Source organism: Cetorhinus maximus, chromosome 8 (genome assembly GCF_964194155.1).
Source record: "Cetorhinus maximus chromosome 8, sCetMax3.hap1.1, whole genome shotgun sequence".
Taxonomy (NCBI): domain Eukaryota; kingdom Metazoa; phylum Chordata; class Chondrichthyes; order Lamniformes; family Cetorhinidae; genus Cetorhinus; species Cetorhinus maximus.
The window spans coordinates 9,049,091-9,073,633 of record NC_135886.1 but is presented as its reverse complement, the minus strand read 5'-3'; the positions used below and the strand labels follow the sequence as shown (position 1 = coordinate 9,073,633).

The window sequence follows — 24,543 nt, the reverse complement described above, 5'->3', positions numbered from 1 at the left end:
GATGTCTTTGAGAAAGCACATAAGCAGCTCACGTATTTTATTGGAATATCCGAATTTCAAAAAGCTGGATTGTGCTACGCAGGGAGTTTATTATTTGTCTGAAGAGCCCTGGAAGGGCATTAAGATCTCAAACCGCACACACTATTGAGAGTCCTTCAAACAGTATTTAGAATCCATCAGCTTCACGTTGCATTTCTCCCAGTTTCCAGATCCCCTCCTTGTTTGACACAGTTTCGCTTGAGAGGAGGATGTGTTTGAACCATTTGCGCTCTCACCTCTTTCTCTCGATGGGAGTTCTTCTCCTACACCACTCTACTAACCATGGCCTTACGTACCCATGTTTGAAAACCACTGCCATATTAAGACCAGTAAATGAGCAAGTTATTTTTGTGTCATCCCTTTGTGGCTGGAATTAGCAAAATACACTCGTTCTGAGAACTTGGTTTCATTTTTGTTGTCCGCTTCCATTGGATGCCTCAGTTTTAATCCCTTCCTCCTTTTCTCGGTTTTCAGGAGGAGGTGTAATTTCAGATCTGCTGTGAACATGGGCAATGATGATTCTTCATCCCTGACATTGTTGTGCTGCCTTTGTACTTTTTAGTAATATGATGCAGCACCTAGAAAGAGTATGGCTCTTGGTCAACTTGCCTGCCAAAGCATAATGGAACCTTCATGAACTGCAGGAGTGGACGGTCCTTCATCCCTCCTCGAAATATGGCATTGCAAAATCAGTCAACTGAAGATCTTGGGCAGTTCACCAGGAAACCCAAACTGATGTGTAATTCCTGTCTTCCCATGTTATATGGTGAAGTTACTTTTCATTTGGAACCATAACAGAGGCCACTCGTGGCTGAAGCATGAACAAGGTACGGCAAAGTGCGCAAAACCATTTTTGGTTTCTTTTATCCAGCAGTTTTGCATTTGAAGTAATTATCGATGGGTATTATTTTTGTACCCTGGAAGATCACTTGCATCACAAGACTGATTGGTCAGGTTCACTAAAAAGATCCATGCAGTCCAGTTCCTGAGGCTGAAATTCTCCTGTTTCTCCACTTACATTTTTTAAACAAACTATTTGTGGTAATTAGATGCCTGAATGTTTGTATTCTAATCGGATGAATATCTTTTGTATTGGTTTTGTTGTATGAGTAGCTGACAGTGAAAGGCTAAATATTGTAGATTTTGCTTTTTTATCCCTTCATCAATGAACTGGGCCGTTAATATTGTTTTGGGCTGTAATTGATGCCTTTATTGAAGTGAAGTGGAGGCTGACAGTTGTTTTGTTTTATGTACCTTTCTCTTGCCCCTAGACTTTCTAAGTCCAGCCCATCCACTCAGCTGCTCTGCATTGCCCTCTGCCTCTCGCAGAAGAACCAGCTGTCATCTTCCCAATCCTACCAATCTGTACCAACATGGGCAGGCTGTTCCTAATCAGTGCACTGTTGTAGTTCCACACCCCTAACCTTGTTGAACCCTGAGGACCTGAAATTCCACCCGATGGTGTAACTCTGGCAGGAGACCAGCAGTTGACGGTGATCTGGTTACACTTTTGCCCTAGATAAGGACCTGGCGTTGGAGTGGGCGGCCAGTGCACCCAGTGGTGAGCTGGAGCAGCATCCAAGAGGTCCTTGTGCTTCCAACCAGTGGGCTCCAAGCCTGGTCAACTGTAAATCCGTTCCCTAACAGAAGGAGGTCATTTGAACCTGCTCTACGATGGGTTGAAGTGAACCTTTCCACCTCTTATTTCTACCTGCTCCGCATGGGAGGAATGAGGTTAGAGGTTATGAAGGCATGGGGAAGGCGATTATCAGAAGTGTGCCCATGCTGATGAGGGCCCCTCCCACTGATCTTGGAAACTCTGGGAGAGTCAATCCAGGAGGGCATCATCAGGGCTACAGTCTGAATAACTTGAGGGTCTGAGTGTCCCTCCATTGCTCATCATGTAGAGGACAAGAAAAGTCACCCAAAATCTAGATTCAGGAGATGAGGATGAGGTGAGAAAATCTGATAGTTCACTGCAGTTGAATTTTTATATAATATCTGAAAAAAGCTTCTTAAGATTCTCCATTGATTAAACCTTCTCATTTGTTCACCACCACGAATGGAAGAATGAAGAACTGTTGTAAAGTTCCTCGACTCCAGATCGCTTGGTCAGACCCACACACCGCAGCTAATGAGTGGGTTGCTGTGTTTACACTCTCAATGTAACATGCTTCCTCTTCCCCATTCCAATACACAAACAGTCCAAAGATCCTCATGCACACAATATCCTAACCTTAACGCCTACGTGCACATTCAAACCCCATGCTCCCTAAAATGTGAACTTCCCCATACACATGGAACTGTGCATCATCTAGCAAAGAATATCAAAGTCTAACCCCATGCACAAAAATCAAAAGCTCCCATGCAAGCAGAGATGGTGCTTGCTCCTGAAGCCGCCAGATTATTTTGTGGTATTCTTGTGTTTCTGCCTTTTCTGTCTGGCACACAAGTTTCCACCCCCCCTTATGTTAGTTTGCTTTGGTTTTTCCTTTTCAGTAATACTGATGGTCGTTTAAAGCGACTTGGCCCTGGAGTATCCGCTCATTGTAAAAACAATAGCACTCACAGCAATATATTGCATGCAGCGGCACACACATTGCATCTCGCCTTCAGATTTCGAGTCCCAGAAAAACAGTGAAAGTATGACTTGCACAGTAACATGCTGAATGATTCTGAAAGCCATGTTGTTCTCTTATCCACATTTGCTACCCAAGGAATGAACTGTGGTTCAGTTTCTGTAATGCATTATCCTTGTGATCCAGTTGCAAAATCTCGGTCCTCCACCTCTAATTGTTATTGTGAAGCTGACGAATTAATTTCTGTTCAAACTCCTCTGAATACCATCGCCAGGGAGCAAATGAGATCCAAACAAAACAGTTACGATTAAACGTGTGACCTTTAATTCTAAATAAAATTAGCAACATGGTATTTACAGTACAGCAACAGGTCCATTGCCAATGTTTATGCTCTGCACAAGACTGCTGTCTCCCCTCTTCATCCAACCCCATCACCCTTAAATGCATCTATGCAATTAACCAGAACCACTCCTTGTGGTAGTAAGCTCCATATTTTCACTACTGTTTTTCTTCATTCTGTTATCATTTAATAATATCCCTGTTTATGTAAACCTGCTTTAATTGGGGAGATCTGGAGATGGACTCGAATAATGCAGCCCATTTAGTTGTTCCTTCGACATAGCAGTGGGCATGTTAAAGGATATCTTGAAATAAGCTTCAATGCAACAAACCCAGTCATTTGCTTTTCAGTTTTCATTTCTTTCTTTAAAAAATGGCCCCTCTTCTGAATTGTCCTCGAAGCCTTTGCGTTTCTGTTTGACTCGAGAGGGAGCTAAACCATTAGGCAATGGTGTGGGGAGAAAATAAAGTATTTCTGCTGTTTTTTTTTAAAAAAAAGCACTGGTAGCACCGAAATCTAGGCAGTGGATACTTTCAGATGTGAGTTGTGTTTGGTTATGAACCTTTTGATGACGCTGTCGGGGAAGGGTGAACTAGAGTTCTAGATTTGTCCATTGTTGCTGCCATTTCGAGGCTGGACAAGTTGCTGTTTTTTTCTCCTGGGACACTATAGTCTGTTGCTTCTGGCCTGTGGCCTTTGTGCTGTTAAGAAATGCCTTGTGTTAGACCCAGCAGCCACTGGCCTTGTTAACAGCTGTTGTTAAACCACCTCTTCCATTTGGGGCTGGGCTGTTTTGTAATGATCTTTTTTTTAAATGTTGATAGAACAATACCTGCTCATTCCTCTGCTGCATTCAAATTGGATGGGTCACTAATATATCTCTCTTCAAGGAAATGTGTCGATGACCCGAGTGTATTGAGGTGACATATTTGGTAACCAATATTGTTGTACAGAACACACGTGCAAGGATGGTTTGAGCAATTGTGTATACAGTTTTTTTTATTCCTGTAAATAATAAACATTAACCTGGTTTTAAGTGTGTTTGGTTTTTTTAAAAAATAAGAGTTTCTATCATCAGTAAATTGTGACAGTGGGTTATGAACTGTCATAACTAGACATGCTTAGACTTTCCCAGACTTGTCTAAGAGACTGAAAGCTTTGACTGTCCTCAGAATGTGAATGTCAGACATTCACTATGGCTTTTAAAAGCTTAAAAAATTTTTTCATGGGATGTGGGCATCACTGACAAGACCAGCATTTATTGTCCATCCCTAGTTGCCCTTGAACGGAATGGCTTGCTAGGCTATTTCAGCGGCAGTTAAGGGACAACCACATTGCTGTGTGTCTGGAGCAACACATAGGCCAGACTGCGTAAGAATGGCAGATTTCCTTCCCTAAAGGACATTAGTGAACCTGAGGGTTTCTACAACATCGATGGTAATTGTCATGGTCCCTGTTAATAATTAGGTTTCAACTGCAGATGTTATTTATAAATTTAAGCTTCACCAGCTGCTGAGCTGGGATTTGAGCCTGTGTTCCCAGAGCATTAGCCTGGGCCTCTGGATTACTAGTCCAGTGACGTTACATGACCGTCTCCCCTGAATATACAGTCCGTGGAACATTGTGTGATTGGAATTTTTGTTTGGGATGTTGTCTTGCTGCACCTTTGACCACCAACTTCTCCGCTCCAGAAAATTTCAAATCAGTTTTTTTGTTAGAAGTTTAGTGTTTTATTTGTGTTGTCTTGGCCTTCGTTACTAGGACATTGCTGTACTGTACGTACCTGACCAGAATTTGGAGATCTTTTATCCATCAATTTCCACTACCCTGTGGGGTGGGGGAAGGGAGAGAGTCAGAACGGGAAGGTTCTCCATTATGGAGATTGTAGTATTGGTGGAGATCCCAATGTTATCAGTAGTTGGCACGGTTAATTTAAATTCAAAATCAACACTTGAATCCTCTCCTGTCAGGCTAGCCGGGATTGAATTGTGACCAAGGCGTGCCACAGGCTGTAACACAGTTGGAGAGAGTTGGACAAAAATCCATTGTTTATGATCTAGTTATAACCTAGACAGGAGTGCAGAGATCATGGAGGATTGTGGGGCTGGAGAGGCTGAGAGATCTGGAGGGGCAAGGCCACGGACTGATTTGAAAACAAGGATGAGAATTTTAAAATCGAGACGTTGCTGGACCAGGGATTAAAGTTGGTCAGTCAGCACAGGTGATGTGTGAATGGACGTGGTGTGAGTTAGGGTACGGAAAGCAGAGTGGAGCCTTGTCATGTGACATTAAACAGCTGCATTTAGTGTGAAATATAACAGGCTAGAAAATTTGCTGCCTTATGAACATCATTTTGTCCTGGACCAGGAATAATTTTTTTTTGTTCACTGATGTGGGTTTCGCTGGCTGGGCCAGTATTTATTGCCCATCCCTAATTGCCCTTGAGAAGGTAGTGGTGAGCTGCCTTCTTGAACTGCTGCAGTCCATGTGGTGCAGGTACACCCACAGTGCTATTAGGGAGGGAGTCCCAGGATTTTGACCCAGCGACAGTGAAGGAATGGTGATATATTTCCAAGTCAGGGTGGTGTGTGGATTGGAGGGGAACTTGCAGGTGGTGGTGTTCCCATGTGTCTGCTGCCTTCATCCTTCTAGGTGGTAGAGGTTGTGGGTTTGGAAGGTGCTGTCTGAGAAGGCTTGGTTAGTTCCTGCAGTGCATCTTATGGATGACCCATATTGCTGGCACTTGGTGGTGAAGGGAGTGGATGTTTGAGAATAGGGTGCCAACCAAGCATGTTGCTTTGTCCCAGATGGTGTTGAGCTTTTTGTGTTGTGGGAGCTGCACTCATCCAGGTAAGCAGAGAGTATTCCAACACACTCCTGACTTGTGCCTTGTAGATGGTGGGCAGGCTTTGGGGAGTCAGGACGGTTAATCGTTGCACTATTCCAAGCCTCTGACCTGCTCTTGTAGCCACAGTATTTATATGGATAGTCCAGTTCAGTTTCTGATCAATGGTAACCCCCAGCATACTCTTATTTAACTCCTTTGCTGTTTTCCTCAGGAAACGCATTGGGTGAGATTTTCCTGTAGGAGTGAATCTAACAGCGTCCAGTGTTAGGTAGATTAACCTTGCATATTTGTGTTCTGAAAATTTTGTTGTGTGGCAAGTTACTGAAAATGTGATCTGCTAATGGTGCAGCGCGGGAAACTGCACATCTGGGAATGAACAGGACAATTGGCTGAGTGTCTCCTTAACCAATGAGATTGAAGAAGAAGGATGGAGTTTGTGAATTCAAGGTCAAATGAGGCACAGAAAGAGGGAAAGAAAAGATTGGATTAAGTGAATGAAAGACAAAATGTTCTTTAAAAAAAAAATTAAACATTGGAAATCTTCACCAATTAAACCCTGAGGAATTAGACTCTAAGTTTTAATGGTTAATTTTCAGTGTCAAAGGTTGTTTGGCAGGAATAAACATCATTATTAAAAAGGATATCTAGACTGAAATGCTCAGGATTTAACTTCCCAAGGGGAATTTAATACTTGCCTAGGACACAAATACAACTTCATGCTAGTCAATGCATTTCAGCGGTGAGGCATTAGGCAAGGTACCATTACCGCAGAGCTACCATTACTGCGGAGCTACCAGTGGAGCAGTGCAACTAGGATAGCAAAGTTTGGATATCAATGCTTAATCATGCATCTAGCACAGCCTGAAGTTGCTGTACCATTCGTGCATAAATAATGGTGAGCACCATTAGTTTCACTCTTATTTTGACATCAAATTCTCACCCATTGTTTTGTGCATCTACAGCCTTACCAATGTTGTCATGATGTAACCTCAGTTCCATTGTTCTCAAAGCTCCATTGTGTTGAAGGTTGATGTAACAAAGACTTGTTAAAATTAGATTGTCTACAGCCTTAACCCCCCACTTCCCACCCCCACCTCTTCTCTCCCTGTCCCTTCCCCTAAAGAAATGCTGGTCCCTCATGCCAGTATCTACCTTGTCCTCATCTTTTTTACTTTCCTGATGCATCTGGCTGCTTGCCAAGAGATCATTAACACCCTGCCGCCAGAGTTGGAGAATGTCACATTCTCTGGACTCCTAGTTGTAAGTGTAAGCCCCTGCAGCAAAACCTGTGGGCTAGGCTGGAGGTCTGAGTATTACTGCAAGGTGAGCAAAAAGGGATACGTCAGTAACTGCACATCGACAAATGCCTTGTGCCTGATCAACCAAGACTGTGGCCTTATCGCTAAAACCACCACCGTGGGTGCCACCCTGAGCATTAGCTGCTTGGATGCGACTATCAAAACTTTAGGGTCGTCCGATTTCATCTTTGTGTGGAAGATTGCAAGAGGAATTGTGACAACGGATCTATACCTCTTCAAAATCTTTCCATTAAAGGGTTCAAAAACACCATGGATGATTATCGTAAAGGTGAGTATCAATTTGCTTTATTAAAATTTCTATCCACGTATATTCGAGTACTATATCAGGAGTATGATGGAATACACTGCAGTTCCACACCAGCTCGAGGGAAGTTAAGAATGGGCAATAAATGCTGGCCTTGCCAGTGATGCACACATTCAATGAACAAAATAAAAAAAAAAACTCCTCAGCCATTTCCTGTGGTAGCTTGTTTCACATTCTAACCACTCTGACGACATTTCTCCTTACTTCCCTATTAGATTTATTGGTAACTATTGTGTTTACTTATGGATCCTGCTGCAAGATAGAAACATTCTCTGTCCATCTACTCTGTCCAACCGTTCATAATTTTAAATGCCTCTTTCACATCACTTCTCTGTTTTTTCGTAAAGACCAAAGCCCCAACCTTCTCAATCTTTCCCAATAGCTGTTATCTCTCAGTTCTGGTACCATCCTTGTAATCTTTCTCACGCTTCTCTCCAGTACTTCACTCTGGCCTGATTGTGGCCTTTACAAGTCTAAAATAAACTTTGCTCCTTTTGAATTCTATACCCATGGAAATAACCCCAGAGCTTTGCTGCATCTTTAATCGGCTTGCTAACTTATGCTGTTTTGAATAATTTGTTCACCTGTATCCTTGAACCCTTTTACTATTCTACCCTGATTTGTACCTGAACCCCATTTACTTCCCTTGGCACTGTATCCATTGGCTAACACATTCAGTTAATCTCCGTTTTAAAATGATCAATTGAGCTAGAATCTGCTGCTTTTCGTGGGAGAGTTTTCCCACCTTTTCTCCTGAATATCCTGGCTCTGATTTTAAGGTTATGTCGCCATGTCTTAGACTCACCCAGAAATGGGAAAAATTTCTCTCTATCAACCCTGTTGATTCCTTTCAAAATCCTAAAAATCCTCAATCTAATCACCCCTTAACCTTCTAAATTCCAGGGAATACCAACATAGTTTGTAATTTCACCTCATCATTTGAACCTTGGAGCCCTGGGAACATTCTGGTGAACCTGCACTGCAATCCTTCCAAGGCCCATATATCCTTTCTAAGGTACAGTGCTCCAAACAGTACTCGGTGTTCCAGAACTGAACTAACTATGAATAACTGCAGCAAAAATTCCCCTCATAATGCACGCCAAATTGGATGATTGCGCACTTAGTTGCATTGAGATTCACTTGACAGTGTCACTTTCACAAGATCAGAGGGAGTTGACCTGGAAGAAAGTGACATGGCTATGGTTGAGCCAGTGTTATGTATCGTTGAATTGGAGATCCTCAAGAATTAAAAAGCTGCTCATAGGATTGACTCAGCTGGTGTATGAATCTTCCCTTCTCCTGTGCGTCTGGAAATTAGAATGTATACTCTGAGCGCCATTTGCTGTCATTCTCGAATATATCTCAGAGCCTGCAAAATAAGTGCAGGTAAAACCAATCATTAAAGCATTTCACCCATCTCCAATTCAGTGTTTTGGGGGGTAATAAGAGTTGCCATACAAATAGTGCCATTCCTATGTGTTTCGTTGGTGCTGACCCAGCATAAACCTCAGCACTTGGTGTCAGACATTGTTAATGCTAGCTGAAAGCTTATTCTACCTTCTGCATCCTACTCAGAATGTACCTTGAGGCTGACTACATTAGGAAATTCTTTGTCCCAAATATTCTGGCTCAACGGTATCATGTGACTTAAGTAGTCATTGTTTTTGTTCTCTATCAAGAATTTGAGTATAACGAAGAGATGATCTATAATGTTGCTGTCCCAAGGTTCATGAGAGGTCTTTGTATCTTAAAGGGGGGAAATATGTTGAGTTTTACATTTTGGTTGGTGGACAGTATTAACCTGTTACCAACTTTAGCTTAAAGCCACTTCTCACATTTAATGTTACTCTTCCAGAGATGAAGCTATTTCTAACAAACTTGGTTACTTATGAACATTGTTGGCGAGGCCAGAATTTGTTTCCCAATCCTAATTGCCCTTGAGAAGGTGCTGGTAAGCCACCTTCTCTAACCATTGCTGTCCACCCACAGTGCTGTAAGGAAGGGAGTTCCAGGATTTTGACCCAGCGAACCTGAAGGGAGAATGATATATTTCCAAGTCAGGATAGCGTGTGGCCTGGAGGGGAACTTGCAGGTGGTGATGTTCCCATGCACCTGCTGTCCTTGTCCTTCTAGATGGTAGAGGCCCGGGGTTTGGAAAGTACTGTCAAAGGAGCCTTGGTGAGTTGCTGCAGTGCATGTTGTAGATGGTGCACACTGCTGCCACTGGTGGAGGGAGTGAATGTTTAAGGTGGTGGATGGGGTGCTGATCAAGCGGGCTGCTTTGTCCTTTTTAAGTTTAAACCAAGTAAAAGCAACAGCGAGACAAAGAAACAGATCCCCAAAAAGATTTTAAGTGTTCAGTGAACTTCAGCGGTAAGAATATCAGCCTTCATGAAAAGTTGGCTGCTGACTTACTACAACCTGTTTTGTGCTGGTGTAGGGCAATTTCACCCCCCAACCCCCTAGTCAGCAGATCCCAGCATTAGCTGAAAGGGGCAAAGGAGATGATGAAGGGAAAAGGAGGAGGCTGCTGTATTTATTCACAATCTCCCAAACTTTCCATTGTTCAGTCAAAGTGGTTATGATAAACTTGTTTCCGACCCATTATAAAAGACTTCTGCTCCTGGTTGAAACTTGTGTTGGAGAAACAGAAACCTCAACAACATGAGTGTTATGACGCAGCAGTTGGTAAAGGCTGAGTTGTTTGAATCCCAGAGGGAAACTTGAATAACTGTCATAACCTATATTTTCAATTGGTATGTTTGACATGCAGCTCTGAATTCAGGAATAAAACCACCAAGCCTGAAGAGGTTTTTTTTTAATATAAAACTAAATTAAACATTTATTAATTTAACAACAAATTAAACACATACATGACTACAAATGACTACCGTAATAACTTTTAAAGAAACCTCCAAATTAATCACTCCCAGGTAAATCTTCACCAAGGCAACAATAACCCATAGACTTTAAACAGACACCAGGCAAAGCACATTTGGCCTTACAAATTCAAAATGAGCTCCCTTGCAATTTGGTCCCTTTGCAGACAGTTGTAGGGCTTACAAGCTGGTTTGATCTTACATACCTCTGACTCTCATACACAAACTCCTCTTGGTTTATACCTGGCTTTCCCTTTGAATATAAATTTTCCATTGTATTACTAGGTTTTTAAATTTTACTCTCCTAACAATAATCCTTTCATTCCACCCTAATTTAATTAGTAATATAAACATTGCTTGGTGTCCCCTAGCTAGGCGCAAGATTTTTACCCATTCTTTTGAATGGTTTATTCAACAAAAGCAAATGTACTCTTTAGCTTCTACCGTTATGTTTACCTAATTACCATCTCTAATATACATCAAAGCACCTAGACTAGCTGGCTTTAATCCAATTAAACCACACACAGACCACACTACAAGACCAATTTAAAAATAATTTCCAATAATATGCACATTAAAATCTCTTCATGATAAATGAGCCACAGGTGAGCTGCAATAACTTTAATGTCCTGCAAGTTTGCATGGTCATCTCTCAATGGAGGGATTCAAGTCACCAATGCTTAACTACCATTTAAAACCAGTATGTGATTTAACTGTCTGATTTTGGACAGGACAGAGTATTTTTCTGAATGGCAGAATAGATGTTCCTTCAAATCTAAGTCAGAGACCAAAAATCTGATCCTTTTAATTTCCCCCCACCTGAACCCTACCCCTCCTCCAACCCCCACGACATCTGTGGTCCGTGCTCTGGAGCAGCGAATGTGGTATGCTCTTTGCATATGTCTTCATAACCGGCAAAGCAAATCTCAGAGCAAAAGCCATAATTTTCTAATTTTCACAGAAATTAGTACAAGATGGCGAGTGTGTCTTATTCAGCAGATTGCCCTTATTTTGTTTCCTTAGATGCGAAGCAGTCATGTTTTTAAGTGCTGTCTCTGTATTTGGAATGTTTTGTGTAATGCCTAATATTGACAACATGGGCCCACCGTTCTCTCTCCCCCTCCCCCTCCCCCCCACTTCCGCCCATAAAGAACGCCAAAGAGAAGCATGCTGGGACATATATGTGCCAAGTGCAGAACTCAAAAACGATGCAAGTTGTCAAGCGAGTGCTAATTGGAGTCCGAATCATCCCTGAAAACCTGGTGCAGCTGAACTATTACGAAGTGCTGTCATCTGAGCAAAAGGAGGAGATGGAAATCCTTCAAGGAAACCCAGTGGCAAAGAAGAAGGGGAAATCCTTCTGGGATAAAGTAAAGGACTTATTTAAAAGCGCAAACATGGCCATTCGAGTGATTGCCATCGGTTTGGCAATAGGAGGAAGTTTGGCTTTCGGTTTTGGAGCCATATTTTTATGTATGACAAATAAGTGAATGTTCAATAAATAAATTAGATTTTTACTGATGTCAGTTTAACGATATTTTCGTAAGGTGAACATTGGTGCAGTGTGGAGTGATCAGAGGCAATTTTGCACCCCCCCCACCCCCCCAACCCAACAACCCCAGCCCACTACCTGACAGTTTCGGGGCGGGGGGGGGGAGGGTGCGGGGGGAGGTGGGGGGGGGCGGCTGTATTTTTCCAGACACTTGCCCAATATTGCATCCTCTGTCAATGCCACTAGAAAAGTTTAACTAATTACTCTTCTCATTCTGTGTGTTAGTTATCGCTTGTGCGTTTGTCCAGACAACAATGGTCACTGCATTTACAAAAATGGCTTATTGTACAGGGATCTTTAAAACAGTTCAACCATGGGTTAAACAGCTGTGTAAGTGCAAGTTTTTTTTTTTAAACTGCATTCTTTGTCCATCTTGATAGTTTCCCTTTGTACCTTGTCAAATCTGTGTATAGTGAGATTTAAGTGAAAGGTTGATGTGGAGAATGATTCATTGGGTTGTTGTACACTGTCCTTGAAACTCTTGAGATATGGATTGGTGGAGTGAATGTGTTTGTGACATTTCTGAGTGGCTACATATCCACAAGCATTATAATACTCTTAAAGTTGGCAGTCAATTAGCAATTGTGCTTACAGGGACCTTGCAGTGAGGGAGATAAGAAAATTTACACTGCTGCGGAAGGTAATAAGGAGCTTGGATTTATCATGTGCCTTTCATGTCTTGAGGAATCCCAAAGCACAACTTATGAAGTGCATTCACCAGCTTTTTAAAGGTAGCAAATGCCGCAAGGATCCATAAAATAGTGTTGAACCATGTTACCACTTAATTGAAGTCGTTGAGATTATGAAGGGTTCAATAGTGTAAACATAGAGAAGCAGAAAGCAACACTAGGGGCTATAAATATAAAACGGTTAGCAATAAATCCGATATGTATTTCAGGAAAATCTTCTCTACCCAGAAAGTGGTTAGAATGTGAAACTCACTACCACAAGGACTGGTTGAGATGAGTACCATAGATGCATTTATTCTTAGGCACTCTTTTGGGATCGAGGATGACTTGCTTCCACTCTGGTTCAATGGGTCTTGGGATGTCTGATCAGTCCAATGCATGACCTACAGACTCTGTCACGTGAGGGGCAGGTGGTGCTTGAAGGTAGATGACTTGTTTGGAGGTTTGTGCGCTTTCTCTGATGCCTCGACTTTGCCTCTGTGTCTTCCCAACAAAGTCCCTCAATGTGTTCGGCGCCTTCCCAAATGAGCCCTTCTCCATTTTGGTTGGTCACAAGCCAGAGACTCCATGAGTTAGCGGGGATGGTTGACCTCTTCAAGGATGCTTTGAGGACATCCCTAAAGTGTTTCCGCTGTCCCCTTGGAGTCTTCTGCCCTGGCCGAGTTGCATTTAAGGGGAAGCTAGATAACTGCATGAAGAAGAAAGAAAGAGAAGGATACGCTGATGGGTGAGATGAGGAAGAGTGGAAGAAGGCTTGTGTGGAGCATGAAGACTGGCATGGCCAGAAGGCTGAATGTTTCCGTGTTGTAAATTCACAAAATCTGATTTTATAGTTTAAAAAAATGAAAGAAGTTGCATTTATATAGGGCGTCTGATGGCTTTGGGGTGTCTCAAAGCACTTAATAGTCAATGAAATATTTTCTGAAGCATAGTCACTGTTGTAATGCGGGGATCGCGGCAACCAATTTGTGCACAGCCAGCTCCCACAAGCAACAATATAATCAAATAAAAGCAAAATACTGCAGATGCTGGAAAAATGAAATAAAAACAGAAATTGCTGGAAAAACTCTGGCATCATCTTGTGGAGGGAGAAACAGAGTTAATGTTCCTAGCCGAATGACTCTTCTTCAGAGCTGAGTGTGAGAGTTGAGTGATGAGATGTGTGACTTACCCTGGCGGAACGGAGGAGATCATTCATCCTCTTGCGGCACCGGGTGGCTGTCCTCTTTTGCAGGGTGTCGGCACTGACCACCGCTGCCACCACTTCCCAAGCCGGGCTAGCGCTGTTGCTGCCCATCCTGCGGCCAGAGCTGGGGTAGAGGACAACACGGCAGGTCTCCACGGCATCCAAAAGTCGCTGGTCCTCGGGCTTAGCGGACAATCGCAACCTGCCTTCCTGCTGTCATGAAACCAATCGCGGCATATTGTCTGCTCAGGCCACTCATAACACCCGCCGCCAATGGGCATGGAAAATTCCGCCTGATAGTTCTCCCCTTAATTGGGAAAGAGGTATCTTGCTATACTCTGTAACTGTCCACTCAGGGATTTAAGGTAAATGCTACTTTAAATATTAATGGATATCTTAAGTATCTCTCTGGAATAATAAGACTTGGATTCTCTATTAGAAACAAGATTATACTTCATTTTCCTAGAACCATCAATGTTGCGATTGACTTGCCATCAAAGGTGAATTGCATGTTCAGTTTTTTAATAAACTTTTATATAATTTAGAAAATATATTGTCTCATATAGTCTTCTGCATCAAAACTTGATAACCCATCTCTGTACACTCTTCAGTGGAGAGGTACGCTGTTGAGGGGAGATTCCTGAACCCTTATAACATCTGGGTTTATACTGTAAAAGAACTGAGTCAGCAAGAAGCTTGTTGAGCACTCATGCTGGACAATGTCCTTTGTTTTCGTCAACATCCCTCATATTAGTCAATATCCTTCAAGCAAATAGGGTACTGAGAGGCTCAGATAGTGGTCATTACATTCAGTTTCCAGGATTCAGTTGACAACTTACTTAGGGTCATCCTGAAGGTTATCCATTGTTAGATTGTAGAATCTTACAAGTTATCAATGCCTTGCTGAGGTGATGTAGAGGCCAGTTCCTGTTTTTTTTTTTCCGGACTGCCCTTTGTTAGAGGATATACCATATTCTAAGCCACAGGACGTTGGTGTCCTTGAGCACACAATTATGCCCATGCATGTTTATGAACCCTTGTCCAGCAGATACACTTTGCTTTTTATTTTTAATCCCTACTTCCTAGAATAATCACAGTTTTTAATCTTGATCCCTTATTTATGGCTGGATTCTCTTATAACTCTATTTATAGCTGCATTCCTTCACAGTTCAAACTTTGTTGCTTCCAAATTATTTTTTATGATGAATGGCAGTTCTTTCTAAGTTAGGGCCACCAGGTCGGGAACGCACAACATTACCCCATTATAAGCAGCCACAATTGGTTCCTGCCATACCTGTGTTAGGATGGGCACAGGTTAATGAAGCATGAAACACTCTCTGCTCTACCCCTGGCCCACTTCTGTGCTTGCCCAAATGTACTCCTCGATTGATTCCAACACAGGACTAAGGGAGGGTTGTTATGACCTAGCTAAAACTTGTTAAAAAGGCTATCTGGAGAGCTGTAATGTTCTCTGGTGGTTCCTTTCCTGCGGGAGAGTTAGATCAGTTCTTCAGACCCACTCAGGTGTCCGTGAGGCCTATCTTTCTCAGCCTCAAGTAAGATTGATCATCTGAGGAGTACGCCTGATCTGGAATAGTCCCAGAAAGGGACTAGGATTACAATCTCACTTCAGAACCATCAGTGTCATTTTCACGGGACACGAGCTTAAAAAAAAAAGCAGCAAAAATAGTTTTGTTTTCTGTATTTTATTAACATTTTTCCCAAATTCCTTTCATATTAATCTCATACAGAAATCACACCCACAGCTAATGACCAATTCAGACAATGGTAGAAAAGTAAAATATTTTGTCAGTAAATGAAATTTTAGTGAGTAATGGAATGCAAAGTTTTGTTCTCTATAACTGATGATGTGACTATTTTCTACAAGTACTGTGACAAAGAGGATAACATTAACGCTGTCAAATTTTTGTGCTGCACCCGATATCATGGAGGGTTCCACCCTGATCCCCGCTTCTGGTAGAAACACTAATTAAGTGAAAAAACCTTGAGACTAATTACATCTTTGAACCGGTTTATATATAGTCCCCAGGATAAAGGTTATATCAAGGGGGCATCACCTGTCGGCACTGATGAGGCTCTTGTGGAACACAAGAAAGCAAAGCTAGCTCTTTAAAGAGGAACAGTTCTGAGCCAGGTTAACCACAGAGGCAGTAATGTGACATGAATGGCAGGCAAAATAGTGACAACCACCACAACAACTTTTGTTTTTATATAGCACCTTTAATGTGGCAAAACATCCCAAGGCGCTCCACAGGAGCGTTATGAAATGAAATCTGACACCAAGCCACTTGAGAGATAATTAGACAGGATTTTTTTTTTTAATTCACTCATAGGATGTGGGTCACTGGCTAGTGACTAGAGTCAAATCAAGTACAGAAAGAGAAATAAAGAGGCAGAAAGGAAGATTAGGTTAAGAGAGAGAGAGAGGGAGAAAAAGAGACTCATGTCTTCCAGTTCCCATAAGTTAGAATTAATCACGCTTTTAGAGACAAAATGTTGGAGCTCTATTGGGTGTATTTATTCCTGTTCCCCATTTGGCTGGTAGACTGACAGACTGATGCATTGTCACTTGGCACATGACTGTGGTGCGACAGAGAATGTGGCGTCCCAGGATAAATATTCACACAACAATTGGTTCATGGTTCTTTATGAATAATATAACAATGTAACAGAGACCGGAAGGAAAAGTAAGAACAAAATTAATTTTAAAAAAAATTAACCTTTTTTCAGATTCTAAGAAGAAAGTACTACACACAGGAACGAGGTTGAACACTTCTGGGCTGGAGGGATCGATTGGCATTGCATTGACAATGATCACATCGCTAAAAGGGTACTTACGCTTTCAATTACCAACCCTAACTTTTTGCAGCCAGTTTAAAGGGCAAGAATACAAGAAGTAGGAGCAGGTGTAGAGCTTATGGCATGTCGAGCCTGCTCCATCATTCAATATGGTCCTGGCTAATCGTGGGCAAGTTAGGATACAAATCCAACAAGATCTTACAAATAACAGAGATGCTAAGGGTGAGATGTCCTTTGTGCGAAGCAAATTGACCAGCATTTCTGGGAATTCCCAACTCACAGCTTAATTCCTTAAATATGTTGACCAATTTGTGCATTAGTCATGATGTGAGTCATTGACGTCAATATTTTTCCCAATAATTAACAGACAGGATTAACCTCATTAGTTGCTTAACTGTAACTGTGAGCAAACATCAATTGCAACGATTCATTGAGGATTTAGAGGCTAATTTAGTGCCAGGAGTGGGAGAACTGATAATGAAAGTCCATTTAGTATCCCTTCAATTCTGATTTCAAACTATAATAGTTGTGTTTCTATACAGTAGTGACAGAGAGGAGGGGACTGTAGACCATTCTGCCATCAGCAGATCGTGAACCATGTGTCAACAGTTCCTGAATGGTCACCCAGTTGTCAAAAACCTTTTTATTTCTTTTGCTGCTCACTTTCCTCTGGCTGAGTTCAATAATATTGGATTGTGTTCTTCCGCTGTCTTCCGTGCTTTCCTTCACCACCTCCAGCCTGCTTTGCATCATCACCTCTCTCCTCTGTCTCTTCTCTTTTGCCAGTGTCCAGTGCTGCCTCCTCTCTGCCTTGTTCCAATACCTTCCCATCTTCACCTCACTCAAGGTTTCATCGTCGGTGGTCATGCTGTTCCGTTCTTCGCTGATCTTCACCGCGCGGTCTCTGAGGAGTCGGTCTCGCAACTGCTTCCTGGTGGGGGTGAAGCAGGTTCCATGCTCTTCCAGCCTTGACATTAAGCCAGGCATTTCTCTACCGCCTTTGCCAGTATCTGAGAGACTCTCGTTACACTCCACTGCAGTTTTATGCTGCACCAGTCTCATGTAGCTCTGATAGTGCCGTGCATGTTGGGGTATGTGGATGGATCCTGGACTTGAAGTGCGTGAGTCATGGTTATATCGTCTGACTGATGATTCATGTCCAGCTTTCTTCTTCTCTTTCTTCCCCTCAATGTTTTCCCCCACACGGGTGTTATTAGCTGTGCAGGTATCTCCCCCATTGGGTGCATCAGACACTGGATCAGATAAAGAATGCTGAGCTTTGCCTGAAAAACTTTTGAGAGGGCTAATGGTATTGTCTTGTTGGAAGTTCTTTAATCTATCTTCAGATAATGCTGTCTGCCTGTGATAGCAATCGTTGCTGATGGAGCAAGTTTGAGGCCTTTTCGGCTGACCCCAAACCGGAGGTCTTTCTGTCAACTTAGTATATTGATCTGTCTTGCAGTTCTTAAACCCATCATCTTCTCCACACTCCTGTGGTCTATCAAATGCATTTGTGGGACTGTTTTTCCATCCGCTCTTGGTCTCCTCCTCTGTTGGTGCCTTTCGGCCCAGCTCAGATTTGCTTCTGCTAGCGTACTGTCGACACTTCCTTTCCAGAACCTTCTGAAACCTCTCATAATCTCTGAGACTGACGCTGTAGAAGCCAGAGTCGCTACATTCGTCTGAGGTAATGGAATCTCTGAAAAGGAGCTCATCACTGATCAACAAGCCCCTGCTGCAGCCCAGCCTCTCCCTTTGGTCACAATTGCTTCCTCCCACCTTGGTAACCTCCTCGTTCTGTGTGTTTTCATCTCTATATCCTGATCTGCTGTCTCGGTCTTGGACGCTGGATGGCTCCAGTTTGATGTTTTGGATTGCCTTGCTATCATCATCTGTCTAAAATCCAAGAAATAAAAGATAATAAGAGTACAATAATCTCTGCTGTGGGTAGCACTTATATAGCTGAGGAATAATGTTCTTTATGGAGAGGTGAGATAGGACAAGCTGGATGACCTTCCCCATCTACATCTATCCTGTGATCTTTGCTGTTCGTTCTGACAAGAGTTGGACTGACACTGTCTTAATCTCATCTCATACTGGAACTTTACAGCAAGTCAACAGGAAACTTTCATCTTGCCCACTTGGGTGGATCCAGGTTGGAGAGTTGGGGCAAGGTTCCAAATGATAACCCTAACTGGTGCTCTTGACAATTTAACGCAGACCCAGTTAAGTTTGGTTAAAGTATTGGCATTGTAAGAAGATCACAAAGGAAAAGAAGGAAGAACAAAGGTTTCCATAGAAGGATGAGCTGGTGGGAGAGATCCCCTCCCTCATTACAGCATCTAGCGACTTGCTAACTACCTCCAGTGCTACAATATCCAGCAGACCATTCCAGGGACTGATCACTTTCCATGAAGCGATGGGGTTGGAATTTTCTCAATCTGATTTATGCCATAATTGTGTCAGAAATGCTCCTGCTTTTACACCATAATTTCCTGTGAAAATTGATGGGTATATACGAACCTTAAGGAAGTGCTACATCCTCAGTGCTCCTCAAAGCACGAGAATAATCTATGTAGATGTGATGAAAGTATAATAATTTTCATAATATTTTTCGGGTTTATTGTGAAGTAGGTTTATAGGGGCAAGTATAATTGGGTCTGTCTGAGTGTTCTAATTACATTTGGAGTACAAGCTTGGAATCATCAAAAGAAGCTAAGTGCTTGACATGCTAACGAGTGAACATGGATTTGGCTTAGCATGTAAGGTATGAAGGAAATTTGCATTTTTAGATAAATGAAAGGATATTTGGATTTCAAAGGGATCTTAGTCTGTTTACAACTAGTCAGAGAAGCAAGGCTAAGGAGTGTGTTTATTTTCCCCAAAGGTTACTGACAATATTGGCAACATGAAAGTTTTTATATTATGAGGAAGATACAGTTTCAAAGACATATGGAGCAATAGAATTTATATATTAAAAAGAGAGAACATATATAAAGGAGAATGAAAGGCTATGTGAGAAGAAGGCTATATAAGATCTAACAGGAGTGTGTGAAATAACCTTGATAAAGCCTCTAGCTGTGTGTGCAATATAACAAAACTGAAGTTGGGGAAAAGCCAACTGGAATTCCACCATCAAGGGGTATTGTGTTAACTTGCTGGTTCTGTTTTAAATCTAAAAGCTATTTTGGACCGTTGCCTTAAAGGGGGTGTAATGGGGAGTCAGGTTAGTTAGGAATTTTAGGAGTTATTATATTAGTAAGTAATTGTAGTCTTATGTATATGCTTGAAATCTTTTATTTTGGTAATAAATATTTTAATTTAATTTTTAAAATCTCTAAAGGTCTTGGTGGTCTTATTACTTCTGAATGTAGTGCACACATCTTCTCATAATAAATACAATGGGGAGGTGGTGGCGTCATGGTATTGTCACCAGACTAGTATTCCAGATACCCAGGGTAATTCACGGCAGATAGTGACATTTGAATTCAATAAAAAACCTGGAATTAAAAGCCTAATCATGTCAATTGTTGTTAAAACTCAGCTGGTTCCACTAATGCTCTTTAGGGAAGGAAATCTTCCGTCCTTACCTGGTCTGGCCTACATGTGACTCCAGACCCACAGCGATGTGGTTGACTCTTAAATGCCCGCTGAAATGGCCTAGCAAACCACTCAGTTTTCAAGGGCAATTAGCGATGGGCAATAAGTGCTGGCCCAGCCAGCAACGCCCACATCCTATGAACCAATAAAAAAAATACAAATTGTAAAACTGTTGTGATAGTGCGACCAAGTTTCCGTGGTAGATTTGGTCCGACTGGCACACATCACCTGCCACGTCATAACAGTGGAGGTTATGCTTGGTGTTTGGGATGAATGTAGCTTCAAGCCTCAATCAGAGCCACGTTGAGTGGTGAAGTGCTGCTAATAAAAAAATGGGGTTAAAATAAGCGGCTAGTTTCTGTTTCCTCTTTTTAGCTGGCGCAGACATGATGGGCTGAATGGCCTCTTTCTGCACCATAACTTTTCTATGGGTCTACCAATGGGAGAAGGAGTGGACATTGGAAGGGAAAACACCTGGCTTGACAATCCAGGTAACCCCTTGATGACCAGAGATAGCAAGCAGGGTAACCGAGAAACAGACTTTGCACTTAACATCTTGGCCCCAAATGTCAACACAAACCTCTAAAGATCCTATGGAATTCTCTACCACAGGTGGCCAAGTCTCCACAGGAAATAGATAGATTTCTAGACTCTAAAGGCATCAAGGGGTATGGGAAGAGAGCGAGAGTATGGTGTTGAGATAGAGGATCAGCTATGATCATATTGAATGGTGGAGCAGGTTCAAAGGGCCAAATGACCTACTCCCGCTCCTATTTTCTATGTAAAATAAACTGTGCCCCCTGCTATAATCTTGGGGGAAGCTCCACACATGAAGAAGTTCATAGATCTGTCCATATTAAGCTGGTTGAAAATAAATACTTACTTTATTAAGAGAGATACTTGGCTGTTCTTTGTTGACAGTGTAGCAGCTACTTAAGGCCAGGTTCAGCACCTGATAGTATTTTAATTTGAACATGCCCATTTCCTTTTAAGACAGAGAGTAAATTTTAACACTTTGGACTGGTCTTAATAGATGGGACGTTAGTTAGAAATTGAAGCTTTTCTACGTTTTTGTGGAGCAGGCTCGAGGAATCTTATGGCCTACTCCTGCTCCCATTCTTTCTGTTCTTATGTTCCCTTATGTTCTCATGTTGCCGACTGTAAATGTGAAGTGGATTTGGCTACTGGAGACTGGCTTGAGACAGTCATGTCTAATAGAATTTAGCATTCCTTGGCTGAATGAGGTACAGGGTGTTTTAGTTCATTAGACCAGGCTATCTTGGAATTCTGATATCCCAATAGATCAGTGTTGCCAATCTTGGTCGGGTACATTCCAGTAGGTTTGACTACATGACTTTCCCTTTCCAGTCAAATGGCTTTTCCCATCTCCCATAACTTTATGAAGAGTGTTCGAGTAAATGGAAAAAGAATCACACAATTAATTTAAGCATCTTTCTCTTGGGTTTTTGCTTGCTCCAGCGACCTGTGGATTAATTTGTAATTCCTGGAGATTCCAGGACAATCTGGAGGGTTGGTAAGCCTACAATAGTTGAAAGAAATTGTCCAAGCACGCAGTCACTGGTTTATTCAGTTTTTATCTAATCAATGGGGAGAATAAATTGGTAACTATTAAGTACATGAGAATGGTTCCAAAGATGAGGAACTTCAATTATGAAGATAGATTGGAGAAATTAGGATGGTTTTCCTTGGAGAAAAGAAGGCTGAGAGGAGATTTGATAGAGGTATTCAAAATTGTGAGAGGTCTGGACAGAGGCGATGGAGAGAAACTGTTCCCACTCATGAGAGGATTGAGGATGAGGGGGGCACAGATTTAAAGTAATTGGCTGAAGAAGTAAAAATGATATGAGTGGTTTAAATCTGGAATACCCTGCCTGAGAGTGTGGTGGAGGCAGGTTCAATGGAAGCCTTCAAAAAGGGAATTAGACTGTTATGTGAAAAGGAAGAACGTACAGGGTTACGGGGAGGAGGCAGGAGAATGGAACTAGGTGAATTGTTCATGGGGGAGAGCTGGTGCAGACACAATGGGCTGAATAGCCTCTTTCTGCACAGTAACGATTCTGTGATTCTATGATGCACAGAGATCAAAAAAATAAGGTCTTACTCGGTGAGATTATTTCATGAGTAGCTGAGCTGTATCTTCCAGAAGGAATTAAATCAGTAGAAAGGAACTTAAATTGAAAATCTCAAATTTTCCTTTTTATGGTAATGAGATACTTTTTATAAAAAGGGAGACCATTAATCCAATATTTAGAGGGTGATGCAAGCAGAGCAATATAACTTGGTTTTGTCTTGGAATAATAGAGCACAGAAGGAGGCCAATCAGCCCATAGTGCCTGTGTCGGCTCTTTGAAAGAGTTATCCAGTGCCCCCTCCCCCACTCCCGGCTCTTCTGTAATATTTTTCCTTCTCGTGTATTGTTCCAATTCCTTTTTGAAAGTTACCATTGAATGTGCTTCCATCAGCCTTTCAGGCAGTACATTCCAGATCATCTCCCTCTCTGGTTCCTTTGACCACTAGAAGGGAAGTGTAAATTAGCACTTGTTTTAATTCTGAGCAATAATCTCATTGCTGACATATTCGTAAAGGCGATCGCTCTCCAAGTCTCTGGATGGCTTGTTGTAGTTGTGAGTTACCTCGAATGGGTGGGGTTCACCTTCCACTTTGTGAGGGATGTAGGGAGAGTATTCACCAGTGCTGTAGTGATGACCAGGTACAGGTCCATGTAGGAAATAACACCTGTCCAAGGTAAAAAGAAAACAGTTATCAACTTCTTTCCTCTTTGATCTTGATGAAATCTTCAGGCTTGGCTGCGAGCTGGCTGAGAACTCAGGCTGGAGACTGGTGGACATCTTGGAGAGTTAAGGGTCAATAATCAAACTTTCTTGTATCTTACAGCAAAAGGATTTTCAAGATAAACATGGGGTGGGCCTAGAAGAAAGCATGGCTTATCTTCAGCTTTTAACGTTTGAGTGTTCTTTACAAGAAATTTTTGTGCAAGGACATATATAAGTGACTATTAATCAAACTTCTCAAAAGTTTCAAGACCATTTGGGTCAGGAAGTTTTGTCCGAGTGAAGTATCTTTGAAGCAAACCTCCAAGACTGTTGATGTGATTAGACTGTTTTCAAAGGATTTAGGAACAGATACATCATGAGGTCTTCTCTTTAACGTGTACTTTTAATGTTGGCAAACCAAGGCTTATGACAGAGCATCAACAATAATTTGGGGGGCTTGAAAGCTGCACAAACCAGGCTTCTCTTTGTAAACTGTTAGACTGATCACCCAATGCTGCTTGGAAATCAAGTCTTCCCTTTACTCCACCATCAAATCTCCTATGCTTGCACTAAACAAGTTGCTGTAACCTACAGAAGGAAGGTTGATGAACAATGATCCTCATTAGCCTCCTTAGAGGAGACAGTGATGTAGTGGCAGCGTCACTAGACTAATAATTCAGACGTCTGGGTATTGCTCAAGGGACACAGGCTCAACTCCCACTATGAGTTTAAATTCAATTACATCATTGATTGTTGTACAAACCCATCTGGTTCACTAATGCCCTTCAGCGACATTGTCTTCCTTTAGGGGAGGAAATCTGCTGGATTTGTGACCCACAGCAATGTGGTTGACTCTTAACTGCCCTCTGCAACGCCCTAGCAAGCCACTGAATTCAAGGACATTTAGGGATGGGCAACAAATGCTGCCCTTGCCAGTGATGCCCACATCCCATCCAAGAATGAACAAAAACAATGACCTCCTCAACCAGGATGACCAGGAGGTATGCAAAGCAATTTGAATTAACATGGTGCCTCTCCCATCCCTTTACGGAACGTCTCCACTTGACAATGTGCCCGCGATCAGCAGACTGCCATGTGGTCAGGTTGACACATTTATCCTGGTCAAAGTGCCACCCTGTCTACCCTTGTCAAACAGGCCCCATGTGTGCACACAGAATAGCTCGACTCAAATTGCAACAGCAGCAGTTTGCGTTTATAAAGCACTTTTAAATGTAGTAAAAAAAAGCCCCCAGGCGTTTCACAGGAGCATAATTAGACAAAGGTTTGATGATGAATTTCATTAGGAGATATTAAGACAGATGGTCACAAGCTTGGTCAAAGAGGTAGTGACTAAAGGAGGAGAGAGGGCGAGACAGAGAGAGAGAGAGAGGGATGGAGAAAGGTGGCAAGGTTTAGGAAGGGAATTCCCAGAGCTTAAGGCCCAGCCAGTTGGAGGCCTAGCCACCCCTGGGGGGATTAAGGGAATCAGAGATGAAAAATTAAAAACCATGGGTGGAATCTTCTGCTGGTTGAATGTTTTCAGGAGTTGGCCCATTTCTGGGTCACACGTGGGTCTGAAGCCATGTGGTCTGG

General features: G+C 42.2%; 2 protein-coding genes across 6 annotated transcripts in view; both read left to right on the top strand.

The window, feature by feature from the left end:
- The window catches only part of rbbp5 (retinoblastoma binding protein 5), a 36,995-nt gene extending 33,001 nt beyond the window's left edge, over positions 1-3,994 (top strand). For all 5 annotated transcript variants that reach the window (XR_013577252.1, XR_013577251.1, XM_078546407.1 and 2 more), the window contains one exon: positions 514-3,994. Coding sequence is in view for 3 of the 5 variants with exons in the window: in XM_078546407.1 (XP_078402533.1) it covers positions 514-542 (29 nt within the window). In the remaining 2 variants the exon portion in view is untranslated. The remainder of the gene's footprint in view (positions 1-513) is intronic.
- A 2,155-nt stretch (positions 3,995-6,149) lies between these two features.
- tmem81 (transmembrane protein 81) lies at positions 6,150-11,825 on the top strand. Its single transcript, XM_078546196.1, has 2 exons — positions 6,150-7,393; positions 11,460-11,825. Exons 1-2 carry the CDS (start codon positions 6,932-6,934, stop codon positions 11,796-11,798), a joined length of 801 nt encoding a protein of 266 aa, XP_078402322.1. The 5' UTR covers positions 6,150-6,931; the 3' UTR covers positions 11,799-11,825.
- The last annotated feature ends 12,718 nt before the right edge of the window (positions 11,826-24,543 follow it).